The sequence below is a fragment of the Lissotriton helveticus genome, chromosome 7 (genome assembly GCF_964261635.1).
Source record: "Lissotriton helveticus chromosome 7, aLisHel1.1, whole genome shotgun sequence".
Taxonomy (NCBI): Eukaryota; Metazoa; Chordata; class Amphibia; order Caudata; family Salamandridae; genus Lissotriton; species Lissotriton helveticus.
Window position 1 is genome coordinate 1,745,204,699 of NC_136068.1, and position 13,146 is coordinate 1,745,217,844.

A 13,146-nucleotide genomic window follows, 5' to 3' on the forward strand; every position below is an offset into this window, starting at 1 on the left:
GGAGGGAATCCATTGTCCATCTCCTGCACCAGATTGCACAAAGGCTGCAGCCAACATTGCAGCGGTGCACCAACATCCCTCCGCAGGCCAAACTACTGGCTGTACTACACATGCTGGTGTCTGAAACATTCCAACCCACCACAGACAGAGTGCCAGTAGTATCCCAGCCATCCTTTTCGGCATTCCTCCCCTCTGTCCAGAATGTCATCATAAGTCTCCCACCCTAGTACCCCATCTTCCCCAAAACAACACAGAAACAACAGGAAACAAGCAAGGCTTTTATGCCATTAAAGGATTTCCACATGTGTTATGGGCAATGGACTGCACACAAGTGCAGCTTGTGCCTCCAGCGGATACATCATACATATACCGCAGTAGAAAGCACAAGCATTCCATGAATGTGCAGGCAATCATGGACAATCTGGAACTCTTCATCATGTCCTTGCCAAGTGCCCGGGGAGTGCTCATGATTCCTTCATCTTTCGTCATTCCATCATGAATGAGCGCTTCCGGAATAGGAGCTATGGAAATTGGCCTACTAGTTGGTAAGCACTTCTCAAGCACATGACAGACCACATAACAGTCAATAATGTGTGATAAACTAACCATATAAGTGTTGGGCTGTAGGAAAGTGCCTCTTTACCATGGTTAACCCACACTTTTTGCCTGGTGCATGATGTGATTTCGAATTGAAAGGGAACTGGGCCCCTGCTAACCAGGTTCCCAGTGCCAGATAGATTTCCTAAAACTGTACAACAATTGGCACAACCTCAGCAACCCCTGTAAGTCAATAGTAAATTGGTGCTGTAGAGGGTCGTCTAGGGCTGAAGGTGAAATTGTGCCACCTTAGTGACCCCTCACCAAGACCATGCAAACTGCCATTGCAGGCTGCATGTCTTGGTGCAGAGAAAACTGAAGAGTAAACATGGCACACAGCCCTGTGCTCCATGCTCACATACAATGGATGAGTTATAGGTAAGTCACCACTACTGCAGGCCTTATAGCCCTACTGCAGGGTGCACAATGTATCATGTGTGGACATATCTGCTTGAACAGATATGACCATGCAATATCTAAGACCATTCTTGGATATTGTGTGCAGGGAAGCCAAAGAGTGCATGGGCTGGATACTTGTCATTATGAGAAGACAGAAATCCTTGTCCTCGGTACCACCCTTTCTGCATGGGACAGCACCTGGTGGCTGACCACCCTCGGAAGCCCACTACCCCCTCAGACCACACCAAAAACCTCTGCATCGTACTCGACTCATCACTCACCATGAACCGGCAGGTCAATGCGTCATCTCCAGCAGCTTCAACACCCTCCGCATCCTCCACAAGACCTTCAAGTGGATCCCCCCTGAGTCAAGGAAGACCCACCCACTCATCACCAGCAGACTGGACTATGGAAATGCACTCTACGCCTGCATCAACAAGTCCCTACTCCACAAACTCCAGACAATACAGAGCACCACCGCCAGACTTGTCTTCGGCATCCCCCGACACAAACACATCAGTCAAGAACTACGAATTCTCCATTGGCTCCCCGTGGAGAAAAGAGTCATTTTCAAAATCCTCACTCACACCTTCAAATGCCTACACAACAACGGACCCAAATACCTCAATGACAGAATCAACTTCCACGTACCCAAAAGAAACCTCCAATTTTCCAACCTCGCAGTGGCCGAAACTCTGTGCTTCCACAGAGCGAGAGCAGGTGGAAGATCCTTCTCTCACATTGCAGCCAAGACATGGAATGAGCTACCGGCAGACATCAGAGGCGCCCCCTCCCTGAACATCTTCAGGAAGACCCTCAAGACCTGGCTCTTTGGCTAAACAGATCTGGGGACACCCCCCCTTCCCCTAACACCTTGAGACACTCACGGGTGAGTAGCATGCGTAAAATTTCCTGAATGATTGATTAATTGGATGATTGCCAGACAGCACAGAATCAGCATCACATCCTATGCGGACAACACCCAGCTCATCCTCTCCCTCACGAAGGACCCCAAAAACCACCAGACTCAGCATCCAAGAAGGAATGAAAGACAATGTCGGTTGGATGAGCAGCATCTGTCTGAAACTCAACTAGGAGAAGACAGAAGACCTAACCCTCGGATGCTCCCCCTCCACGTGGGACAACTCCTGGTGGCCCTCTGCACTGGCCCCTCCCCCACAGACAACGCCCGAAACATCAGCATCATACTCGACTCCTCCCTCACCATGACCCGACAGAACAACGCCGTTGCATCCACCTGTTTTAACACCCTCCGCAAGACCTTCAAGTGAATCACCCCTGAAGCCAGAATGACCCTCGCCAATGCACTCATAACAAGCAGTTTGGATTTCAGAAACACCCTCTATGCTGGAATCAACAAATCCCTGCTACGCAAACTCCAGAACATCCAGAACACTGCAGCCAACCTCGTCCTCGGCATACCACAGCATGAGCACAATACCCAACCCCTGCGTGACCGCCCCTGGCTCCATGTTGAGAATTGAATTGAATTGAATTGAAACAGCATTTCTAAAGCGCAAGGTAACCCGAAGGCATCCCAGCGCTATTAGCGTCTCAATCACAAACTCCGAGCAGTGTTAAGGGGAAAGTAATGTTTTAATTTGTTTCCCAAAGATCAAATAGTTTGGTTGAATACGGATCTGGAGGGGCAAACAATTCCAGAGTTTGGCAACATTATATGAGAAGAGACGACCACCACTTCATACTCTTCTGATTTTCGGTACTGCCACCAGATGCTTATTCTCTAACCTCAAAGCCCTATTAGGACGGTACAGCAGAATGTTATAGCGAATAAAGGGAGATCGCTTCTCTGAAAGTTCCTTATGTGCCATTCACAGCACCTTAAACTGGATCCTCTCCTGAATAGGAAGCCAGTGAAGTGTCGCCAATGCGGGCTTGTCCGAAATGCGCTTTGGAATATTCAGGAGTTTAGCACAATTTGTAGTTTTGTTGTCAAGGAGCAAGATGCTCTCAAATAAACGGCATTTGCATAATGAAGCCGGGAGAGGATCAGTGCTTGAACCATAAGTCTTCTGGCTAGAAAAGGTAGCAAAGGGAAGACATTACTGATCATCCTTAAAATCCCATAGCAACTGACCTCGACTTTAGCCCTTGCTCCTTAAAATCAAGATTACGATCAAGCCAGAGAAGAGTGTAACTTTCAAGCTACACACCCATGCCTACAAAATCCCCCAACAACTGCGGACCCAAATACCACTACAAAAGAGTCTCCTTCCATGTACCTATAAGAAACCTCAGCTGGCTGACCTCACCCTGGCAGAAACCAATGGGTGGAAGGGCCATCTCCTACATCGCACCCAGAACCTGGCATGAGCTCCCTGTCATTAACAGACTCTCTCCTACTCTGCACACCTTCAGGAAGAGCCTCAAGACCTGGCTCTTCGGCTGATCCAGAGCTGCACCCTTCCACCCCCCAGCACCTTGAGACCCTCATGGGTGAGCAGTGCGCTTTAAACCCCTTGATTGATTGATTGCACAGACACTCATGAGTCTTGAACAGCAGACATGTAGTATGCCATCTCTAAGTAGACCTATCATTTGGTTGCGTGAATCCTAAAGTTTGACTCATTAGCATGCAGAGTGATCACTTCCATCAGAAGTGCACACAACATAAAATTCTCAGTAACATATTATCTTGTAGAGACTCAAAAATGTATAAAAAAGTTTTATCTGAGGCTATGTAGTTATCTAGTATTGTGCCTCAGGCAGTGCTTAATTTGAGCTGGTGGTTTCCGGTGCTGGAAGCCGGCACCTAATTGCTAGCACCAGGGCTTTTGGACAGTCTGCTATATGGTGGCGCTGTCTGGCTAATTACGTGTGAGTACAACAACAGCTGCTTATCAGTTCAGTTTACGTTTACAATGACATTTACAATGACTAATACTTGCCTTCAAAGCCTTTCTTATTGTTTTGTGGGCCTTGAATATTATGACTTGTCACACTTGAAAGAGTGTGATGGTTAGTAGCAGTGTTTGTACTGCTGTTTTCAGCTGGCAGGAGCAATGCGTGGTATGGATGTATGATGATACAACGCATACCATCACAACGTATGTTACATCGCGGTTTTAACAACGCAAGTTGTTACATCGACTTGCGCTGCAGGGCGCTGGACCTAGGAATAGTGTGAATTACTGTTTCAACTCCAGTCTATGCACAGTTGGGAAGGTGTTGGAATAGTAATTCACAATATTCCTCAGTCTAGAGCGCCCTCCAGTGCAAGTCATGGTAACGACTTGCGTTGTTAAAACCACAATGTAACCATACCACCTTGTAATAGTTACGTGGTAAAGGATGTTTCCCGTGTGGTACAACCTGCAGCTGCCCCTAGACGAGAGTCCTGCCATTTATTCTTTTACAAATAAAGCACTGGCCTCAGGGATTTGAAATGTGAGTCTAAAAGGTCCGGAACAATGATATGTTTGCAGGATATCAAACCACCATCTAAATGAGTTACTTTTAGATTGACTCTGTGCAATTTTATCTTATGATGATATCCTGATATTAGATCTTGATGTCTTGAACATTCTTGATTAATTGTCTCAGTAGACAGGACCCGCATCAGACGCACCTGACATAATTATTTCAGAAGCCTTTGACATAGGAACTAGCCAATGGACCACACAGCAGAAGAAGGGTTAGATTTCACACAGCCGAACTATCACTAGGCGCTAAGCTAAAATCGTGGTATTAAAGTTCCTCAGAAGTTCCAGTTCTTCGATAGTCCTAGATGATCGATAAAACACAACCACAAGAAACCATGCCTCCTGTACTATCACAGTGCAGTGTATAGTGACAGCGCTCTATGGGGACCCAATCCACATATACGATGGATAGCTTCAGTCAATCAATATGACCTCCAGTTAACTGGTGTGACTGAGACCCATTACAGTATCCATGAACTGTGAAGGGGATGAGTTTGATGAACTCACGCAACATACGTGAGTAGCTGAGGTTGATGCATGTAATGATTGTGGAGTGTGATAGTTTCATGTTCAGGCAGTGCATCACGAGGTACAAGAGTGACTAATAGGTTTTGGCTGAAAGACACTGACTGCACTAAAATAAAACATTCAGTTAAAAAATAGGCATATTGTGAACTCGACTGAGCGCAGAAACAGAATTCTACACAGTCAGAAAAGCAGCAAAATGTGCTGACTAGATTGCAATTTGCACTGATTTGACAGCCTCTAATCACCTTCTTTATTCTGATTAATCTGTTTTATCATAGATGAATTCATCTATTGGAGAGTTTCAATAATCGTTATCAATATGTCACATCAACTTATCAATCAGAAAGCATCACATCAGGAGCCATTAACACATCCCTCATCTGTCCTGTTTCATTGCCAAGGCATAACATGACCTCACCTCATCAATGTATAGTAGGCAGAATACGATGCTATTGGTACTATGGAAAAGGGATCCCATTCTCCAAGAAGCATAGAGACACAGGTGTTGGCTATTTGATTGATAAGAAAAATGAATCTCAGTTTCTTAAAACCATACAAAAGTTGTAGGCTCAACAAAATCATCACAGCGTCATGACGTCAAACATCTCATGAAATACATTCCACATGTCATAAATTCGACCAGGCTCTATGCTAGTGCAGTTTGACCTCGGAATACAAAGTCTCTTCCGGGGCAGCGGTGGCCTTGCTTCCGGGCTTCAGATTGGAGAAGTCGATGGACGCGTACTGGAGGTTGTCCTCTCTGAAGTTCTCGTACAGGTCTTCTTTGCGCTCAGTACTTGTGACATCAGAACCTGGCTTGTTTTCAGCCCCATGATCTGCAGCAGCGATGGGGCTCTACACAGAAAGCAAAGAAGGGAAAATGTGAGCCACAAAAATAGCAGAAGGGTAAGAAAACAAGGACGTTCCCATAACTGAGTTATGTTTTCCGTATGCTGTATACATGCACCACGTTTTTTTTGCATTATATATTTATTTTAAATATAACGTGCATAACATTAATCTGTTCTGATCTGAGAATTGTAGCAGTTTTTTCTTACTAAATCGGGAGCTTGTCTTGAAGTACCATAGTGATGAAGTATAATAAAGCAGACCTTTTTTACATCTCCTCAAAACATGTCTTGTTTTTATTTCTCCTCTTTCCTTTGCAATAACCCCTTCGGTTTTCTCAGTCCTAACTTACAACTGAAAGCCTCCCTCCGCAACATAACCCTGTGGAAAAATATACCTTTTTAGGAGGAAATTTTCCCAAGCATCCCTGAGATTCCCAAACACATCTCTCTCACTGTACAGAAAAAGGGACAGGGAGAGCATGATTCGTCTAAGATCAAAGAATTTGACTCAGGGGGTGAAACAAGGTATTAATGCAGGACATATCGGGGCATATTTACAAGCAGCTGGAGTCACAGCAGCTTCCTTTATTTTTACGGGTTCTGTGGAGAATTTTGACGAATACAGAAAGTGTGGCGCCTTAACTGGTAGCGGTGTGTGTTAGCTAAAAAACAACAATAATGAAGATGGTGCAGCAAGGTCAGAGGAGAACCCGAAACCTCTGCAGATAGTGGCCAGGGCCCTCTCAGTAATTATGACAAGAATCCTGTGCACACGTTAAGCGAGGTGTATACATGTATCATGCTTAATCAAAAGAACACAATAGGTAGTAAATGAAACAAAGTGGACACAATAGAAAGTCTTTATGTTCTTCAAAGGATTGTATTTGACCTTCCTTTGTTGAAAGGTAACTTCAAAAGCAAATGACCAGCCGACACGTGTTTTGTCAAGCGGGCAAGGAGCCCGTGACTCTTCAGGGCTGGGGGTGAGATGAACAACATAGTACAGTATGGAAAAATATGTACATGGCGTATTGTCTGTGAAATGGTGAATAGCGCAGAAGATCACCTAACATGAGTGCAAACCCTTATGGACGGGAAAGCAAGAAAAAAATACATCTCACATGTTAGGTAGTGACATCACACTTTTTTTTTTTTGCAGAGTTTTATATAGCACAAAGTAGACCCAAACCGAATCAGGTATCAGAGCGCTTTACATAGCACCAGTTACGTTACATGAGGACGGACACACATTAATTTTAGGCACGAGGAGATGAAGTGATTTGCCCAAAATCACAGGAGGTTTTGGCGTCGTTACCGAGACTCGAACCCAGATCCCCAGGTCCGAGGTCGAGCGCCCTAGCCGTTAGGCCAACTCCTCTCCTCTCCTCATGAGATAGGTAGAAACCAGGTGAGGAAATATAAAATATGGTTCCGCGAAACACTAGACATCAAAAAATAATCAATATCAATAATCTAGAAGAACAGAGTCGGTACTCTGGCTAGGGACCCAAAAAAGAGGATAACGTGACGCGTGCGATGGTGAGAATTGGACTGGTAGGTAACAGCATGAACAGTGAGAATTATATAGGTTTAGAAAAAAGACAACCATACAGTCTGGAAAATAAGTCTCATCGGTAATGCCAGCATCATAAATGAAAAAAATCAAAAGGACGTTCCATTCAAAAGAACAAGCAGATTGGCTAGTTAGACAGAGAAATTCAATCAACATTTCATTCATGGAGAAGGGTATAAACCCGGACGATGCACAAAAAGCAAAACATTACTACTTAGTGAAAGAACAGTGTTAAAAAGGTCCAGGGGCAGTCAGAGACAGATATTATCTGCTCATATAACTTACATGACATGCATAAAGTGTTCATGTTTAAGATAATAGAACGAAAGGTTCACATTCAAGTCAGGCTTAAGAAAGTCTAGATACCCAAACGATAAATTACATGCACAGGTAATCAATGGCCTCGATAAAAAAATAAAATAATTGGAATGGTGTTGTTAAGACCAATCTAAATCCAGAAATCAATGAGCGAAACGTGATCACATGGTTTATGTAAAAAAGGCTTTAGAACTAATTGCGGCCAAGAGGTGAGTAAAGAAAGAACGGTAAGGTTACGGTAGAAAGAGAAAAAAAGGGGGTGGGCGGGTGGGAGCATACTGGCCCAGCTGCAAATGTATAGGTGAAAGAAATACCTGTAAGCACAAATGGGGTAATGGTCCTGTTGAAAGAAAAGGCAGGGGAGGGCAGTAAGTAACAGGTGAAGGCAGGGAACCCACAAGAAAGTTAAGACGAGTGGACATGAAACGCTGACTCACCATATAGCCGGTGATATTTCCGACCCGGCGTCTGGGGTCTGGGTTGAAAGAATCAGCTATAGTGAGTCACTGTGGACTCAGAGACAGGCGGGTACATCCGTCTGAAACCAGCTAATGCCTAGCAAAACAAAGTCAAAAAAGGACATGAGATTCCAGACAAGCCCTGCATAAGAGTCAAACAGGGGCGCGTAGTCAAGTACTGTTATCCGGGGGGGTCTCTTACCTGGGATATGGCAGCGGAGAGACGAGTCCTGTCTTCCTAAGGGGCTGGCAAGTGAGGGAGGTGCCGGTACTCAAGTAGTTATAATGTAAAAGGGCGAGAAAACCTGGTGTCTAGTTAGAGCGCTAGATCGCTAACCTGGGAAGGAACAGGAAGTGAGTAACGCCGCCGGTATCACCGACATAAAAAGGGGACCTAAATGTAGATCGCTTGAGACTGGTCAACTAGTCCGCTAACCTGCCTGAGTGTGGATGGACTGTGTGCACAGGATTCTTGCCATTCCTTTATTTTTACTCAGCAGCGGCACATTCACTCTTCACGCAGGCCTCCAACATCACTTTTACCAATCCTGCATCGATTTTCAGCGATCGCCGTGTGCGGAGGACTCCTTAATTTGGCAACAGAACCTGACACACAAATAAATGTTTTAAAGATCATTTTTACTACTGGATGCCAGGTCTGTTTATATTCAGGGACATACAGTTAAAAATATAAACTAAAAGAACTACACCTTGTTCCAGAATACTCACAACTCAGTGTATCCTCATCTCTGACTAACAGACAAGAAGTGCCTAACAGCCATTAGCAAATCAAAGAGGATTGCATTTATCATCAAATTAATAGACATAAGAAACGAGCCCTGATTTACTGTGGCCCATTTTCCTGACGAAGTCACAGCTCAGTGCCGAAACTCGCGTCGAACACAAGAGATTGATACTTGTGTGCCACACTGGTTTTCTCTCATTAAAACTTGACATTGTTATCATTGTATTCATCTGAGATGTAAAATGGTTACACATTTTAATATACACTAGCCTTTTGCTGTATGAATGAAGATGAATGATTGAGTTTGTATGGGACCCTCTTCTTTTTTAATGAAACAAATTTTCTAATATTATCATTAATTGAAATCATATCAATTTTGTAAGCATATCCATATACAGTTGGTTCTCCTTTCATTCATGTTGATTTATTATCAATTATTGAAATCATTATAATGTTTATAATTATGTTGCCTTAAGTCTGTACACTAGATCGATTTTCAGCTGCGCTCAGATCCGGATGCATCAGATTGCGGAAATGATATGCGAGGTATGTGTTCCACGAGAAAATTATTTCTCCAATGGAGATATGGATGTCTTCCCCTAGCTTCCTTCACAGCGTCATGGCAATCCCGCTCCACCGTAGCAACTTGTCCAATGTGTGCTCATCCGAAGGAGGACGATGCCCACACTGTCTTTTTCTGTAAGGGCTACGAGAGGAGTAGGAAATACTGGTTAGTCCCGTTACTCAGGAACTTGGGCTTCAGATCCTTCCAACCTGCTTATAGAGTTTTAAAGACAGACCTCTCGCCTATTGTAGTCTATGCTTTATCGAAATTTCTGACCTCTATGTGGTTCATTCGAAGCCGATTAATGAAAAGACTTGTATAAAAATCCCGTCCAGATACACACTGTTTTATCTTTCCTAGCGTTTTAAATGTCTTAAATATTGGATCACCACATGTTTAATCAGTTTTTAAGTTGTACAAATGCTATGTATCTTTTATGATCTGTGATCGAAATAAAGATTTTTGAAATGAAATGAAATCATTATAATGTTTATAATTATGTTGCCTTAAGTCTGTACACTAGATCGATTTTCAGCTGCGCTCAGATCCGGATGCATCAGATTGCGGAAATGATATGCGAGGTATGTGTTCCACCTTCAAAAGTCACGGAGAACTGACGCAGCCAGATTTACAACAAATTGGGAAAATTAGGCTACTATGGTAAAAGCTTAAAAAAAATAACGCTTTGGCAAACCAGACGAAAAAACGATGATTTGCCACTGGTACAAAACCGAACATACAAAAATCACTCTGGAAAGCTATACTTCACCATGGACCTACTCCTACTGCAGCTTGGAGCACCAAGGAGAGTACCATCATTACCACCATCATCACGGAGGAAGAGCAGGAGAAGGGAGATGCCCTACCACCGGAGGATTACCCTCATTGACCTCAGGGAGAAGAACATCATCACCCAATGCAGGCTTAGGAGTGAGTCCATTGTCCAGCTCCTGCACCAGATTACACCAAGGCTGCAGCCAACATTGCAGCGGTGCACCAACATCCCTCCGCAGGCCAAACTACTGGCTGTACTACACATGCTGGTGCTGGTGTCTGGAATATTACAACCCACCACAGCCAGAGTGTCAGGAGTATCCCAGGCATCTGTTTCTGCATTCCTCCCCTCTGTCCAGTATGGCATCATAAGCCTCACACCTTAGATCCTCATCTTCCCCACACAACACAGAAACAACAGGAAACAAGAAAAGGCTTTTATGCAATTGAAGGAGTTCCACATGTGTTATGGGCAATGGACTGCACACATGTGTAATTGTGCCTCCATCAGCTACATCACACATATACTGCAGTAGAAAGCACAAGCATTCCATGAATGTACAGGCAATCATGGACAATCTGGGGTTCTTCAACATTGTCCTGGCCAAGTACCAGGGGAGTGCTCCTGATTCCTTCATCTTTTGTCATTCCATCATGAATGAGCGCTTCTGGAATAGGAGCTATGGGAATGGCCTACTGGTTGGTAAGCATTTCTCAAGCACATGACAGACCACATAAAAATCAATGATGTGTGATAACCACACCATATTAATGTTGGGCTGTAGAAAAGTGCCTCTTTGTCATGGTTAGCCCACACTTTTTGCCTGGTGCATGATGTGATTTCGAATTGAAAGTGGGCCCCCTGCTAACCAGGTTCTCAGTGCCAGATCAATTTCCTAAAACTGTACCACAATTGACACAACCTCAGCAGCCCCTGTAAGTCCCTAGTAAATGGTGCAACAGGCAAATAGGGCATTGGTGCTGTAGGGGGTCCTCTAGGGCTGCAGCTCAAACTGCGCCACCTTAGTGACCCCTCACCAAGACCATACAAACTGTCATTGCATGCTGCATGTCTTGGTGCAGAGAAAACTGAAGAGTCGACATGGCACACAGCCCTGTATTCCATGCCCACATACATTGCATCAGTCATAGGTAAGTCACCACTACTGCAGGCCTTATAGCCCTACAACAGGGTGCACAATGTTTCATGTGTGGACATATCTGCCTGAGCAGATATGACCATGCAATAGCCAGTGCACCTCCACAGATTGGCTTTGCCTCTGGCCCCACATCTTACATATTGCGTACAGGCTGAATCAATGTGTTATCTTACGATATTGTAAGTGCACAGGGAAGCCAAAGAGAGTGCATGTGCTGGATACTTGTCATTACGAGTTTCCTAGCTCCATGATGGCTTCGCTGTACCCTAAGATGTCTGGTACCAAACATCTCATCTTAATAGATCCTCACTGATGCCAGTGTTGGATTCATTAAACAATGTACATAGGGGATACCTTAGAGGGTCCCCTGAAAACCCACCAAGCACTGGTGTGGTCTCTGACTAGTCTTAGCCAACCTGACACCACCAGACATGTTTCTGACCTCAAGGGGTGAGAGCCAGCACTCTCAGAGGGCAGGAAAAAGTCTGCTCTGGTGGATGAAATTCATACCTCCTCCAGGCTCAGATGGCCTTTCAGAGTGAGAAGCTTCAAAGGTGAGGCCACCTTTGAAATGCAACCCAGGCATCTCTAGAAAGTGGAGTATGCCAACCCTCCTTTCCTGCTCACATTGGCAGAAGGACAGGCAGGAAAACTAGTTAGATTAGGAAGAGTGCCTACATTTATCCAGCACCACCCCTAAGGTGGGGCAGGTGATGTGGACACTACTTTTCCAATTCCTCCATCCTTGGATGGCAATAATTAACAGGAAGACACCCCAAAAGTAGGTATCCCATAAGCTATTACCTGTTGCCCCCTTCAACGGTCCTAAAGTTAGTGTTTAGGTGGCATCCCTGGACCCTGAACTTTAGATTCAATGGACCTAAGAAGAGCATCGAACAAAGAAGAGCTGCTGACCCAAGAACCGATGACCTTTTGCAGAGAATTTGTACCAAACCCTGCTGGTTGCTTCTAAGACTCCGTAATAGTGGCATGCCGTTTCATCCTGCAACTGTTGGGCCTTCAAGAACCCTTAAACACCGCCATCCTTCCACAAATTGGTAAGAACCACACTTGGAGTAGAGTAGCTACTCCCCTGCAACCTGCAGGCACCAAACTGCAAAGTGTAGTTTACTGATTTGCTACATCCTGTTAACCCCAATATAGAACCCAAGCAAGAAGAGGTACAGCAGCTCTCGAGGGTAAGGTATGTCCCCCTACTGGGTGAGAGGACACTAGGACCTACCAGAGCAATGCTGTGCCAATACCCAGGGTACCAGACCCCCTACATCGAAGACCGAGAAGATTCCAATGCGGACTCCAATGACCCAGGAAGCAGACACCCATCGAGGGTCTTCGAGGCCCTGAGACCTGCTACATGAGTGGCCCAGCTGTACCGGAATCATCCCTACAACCTTCCTGCTCCTGACCACCAGGACCATCTTGACACATGATGCTTGGCTGCCCAATCAGCTCTGCACGCAGCCCAGCCAGTGTGGGTAATGATGAAACAGCTGTGCTCCTATGATCCTGAGGCTCTTGCCACCTGCTGCCTCGAGTAGGACCTTCCAGGCTTAACTTTAAATCCCTCTCTGAAGTGTGTTTTCAGGTGGCCCCCTTCTTTATAGCGCGCCTGATATCAACAACCTCTGCACCCTGCTCCCAGCCGAATCAAGGACGCTCCTGATCGTCCACTTCTGGAACATTGGACCTGGCC

At 45.0% G+C, this 13,146-nt stretch overlaps 1 protein-coding gene across 3 annotated transcripts in view; it reads right to left on the minus strand.

The window, feature by feature from the left end:
* Nucleotides 1-5,204: 5,204 nt before the first annotated feature.
* Nucleotides 5,205-13,146, minus strand: part of LOC144767667 (sialic acid-binding Ig-like lectin 13) — a 514,457-nt gene continuing 506,515 nt past the window's right edge. For all 3 annotated transcript variants that reach the window (XM_078651061.1, XM_078651060.1, XM_078651059.1), the window contains one exon: nucleotides 5,205-5,843. In XM_078651061.1, the coding sequence (XP_078507187.1) occupies nucleotides 5,640-5,843 (204 nt within the window). In that variant the 3' untranslated portion in view covers nucleotides 5,205-5,639. The remainder of the gene's footprint in view (nucleotides 5,844-13,146) is intronic.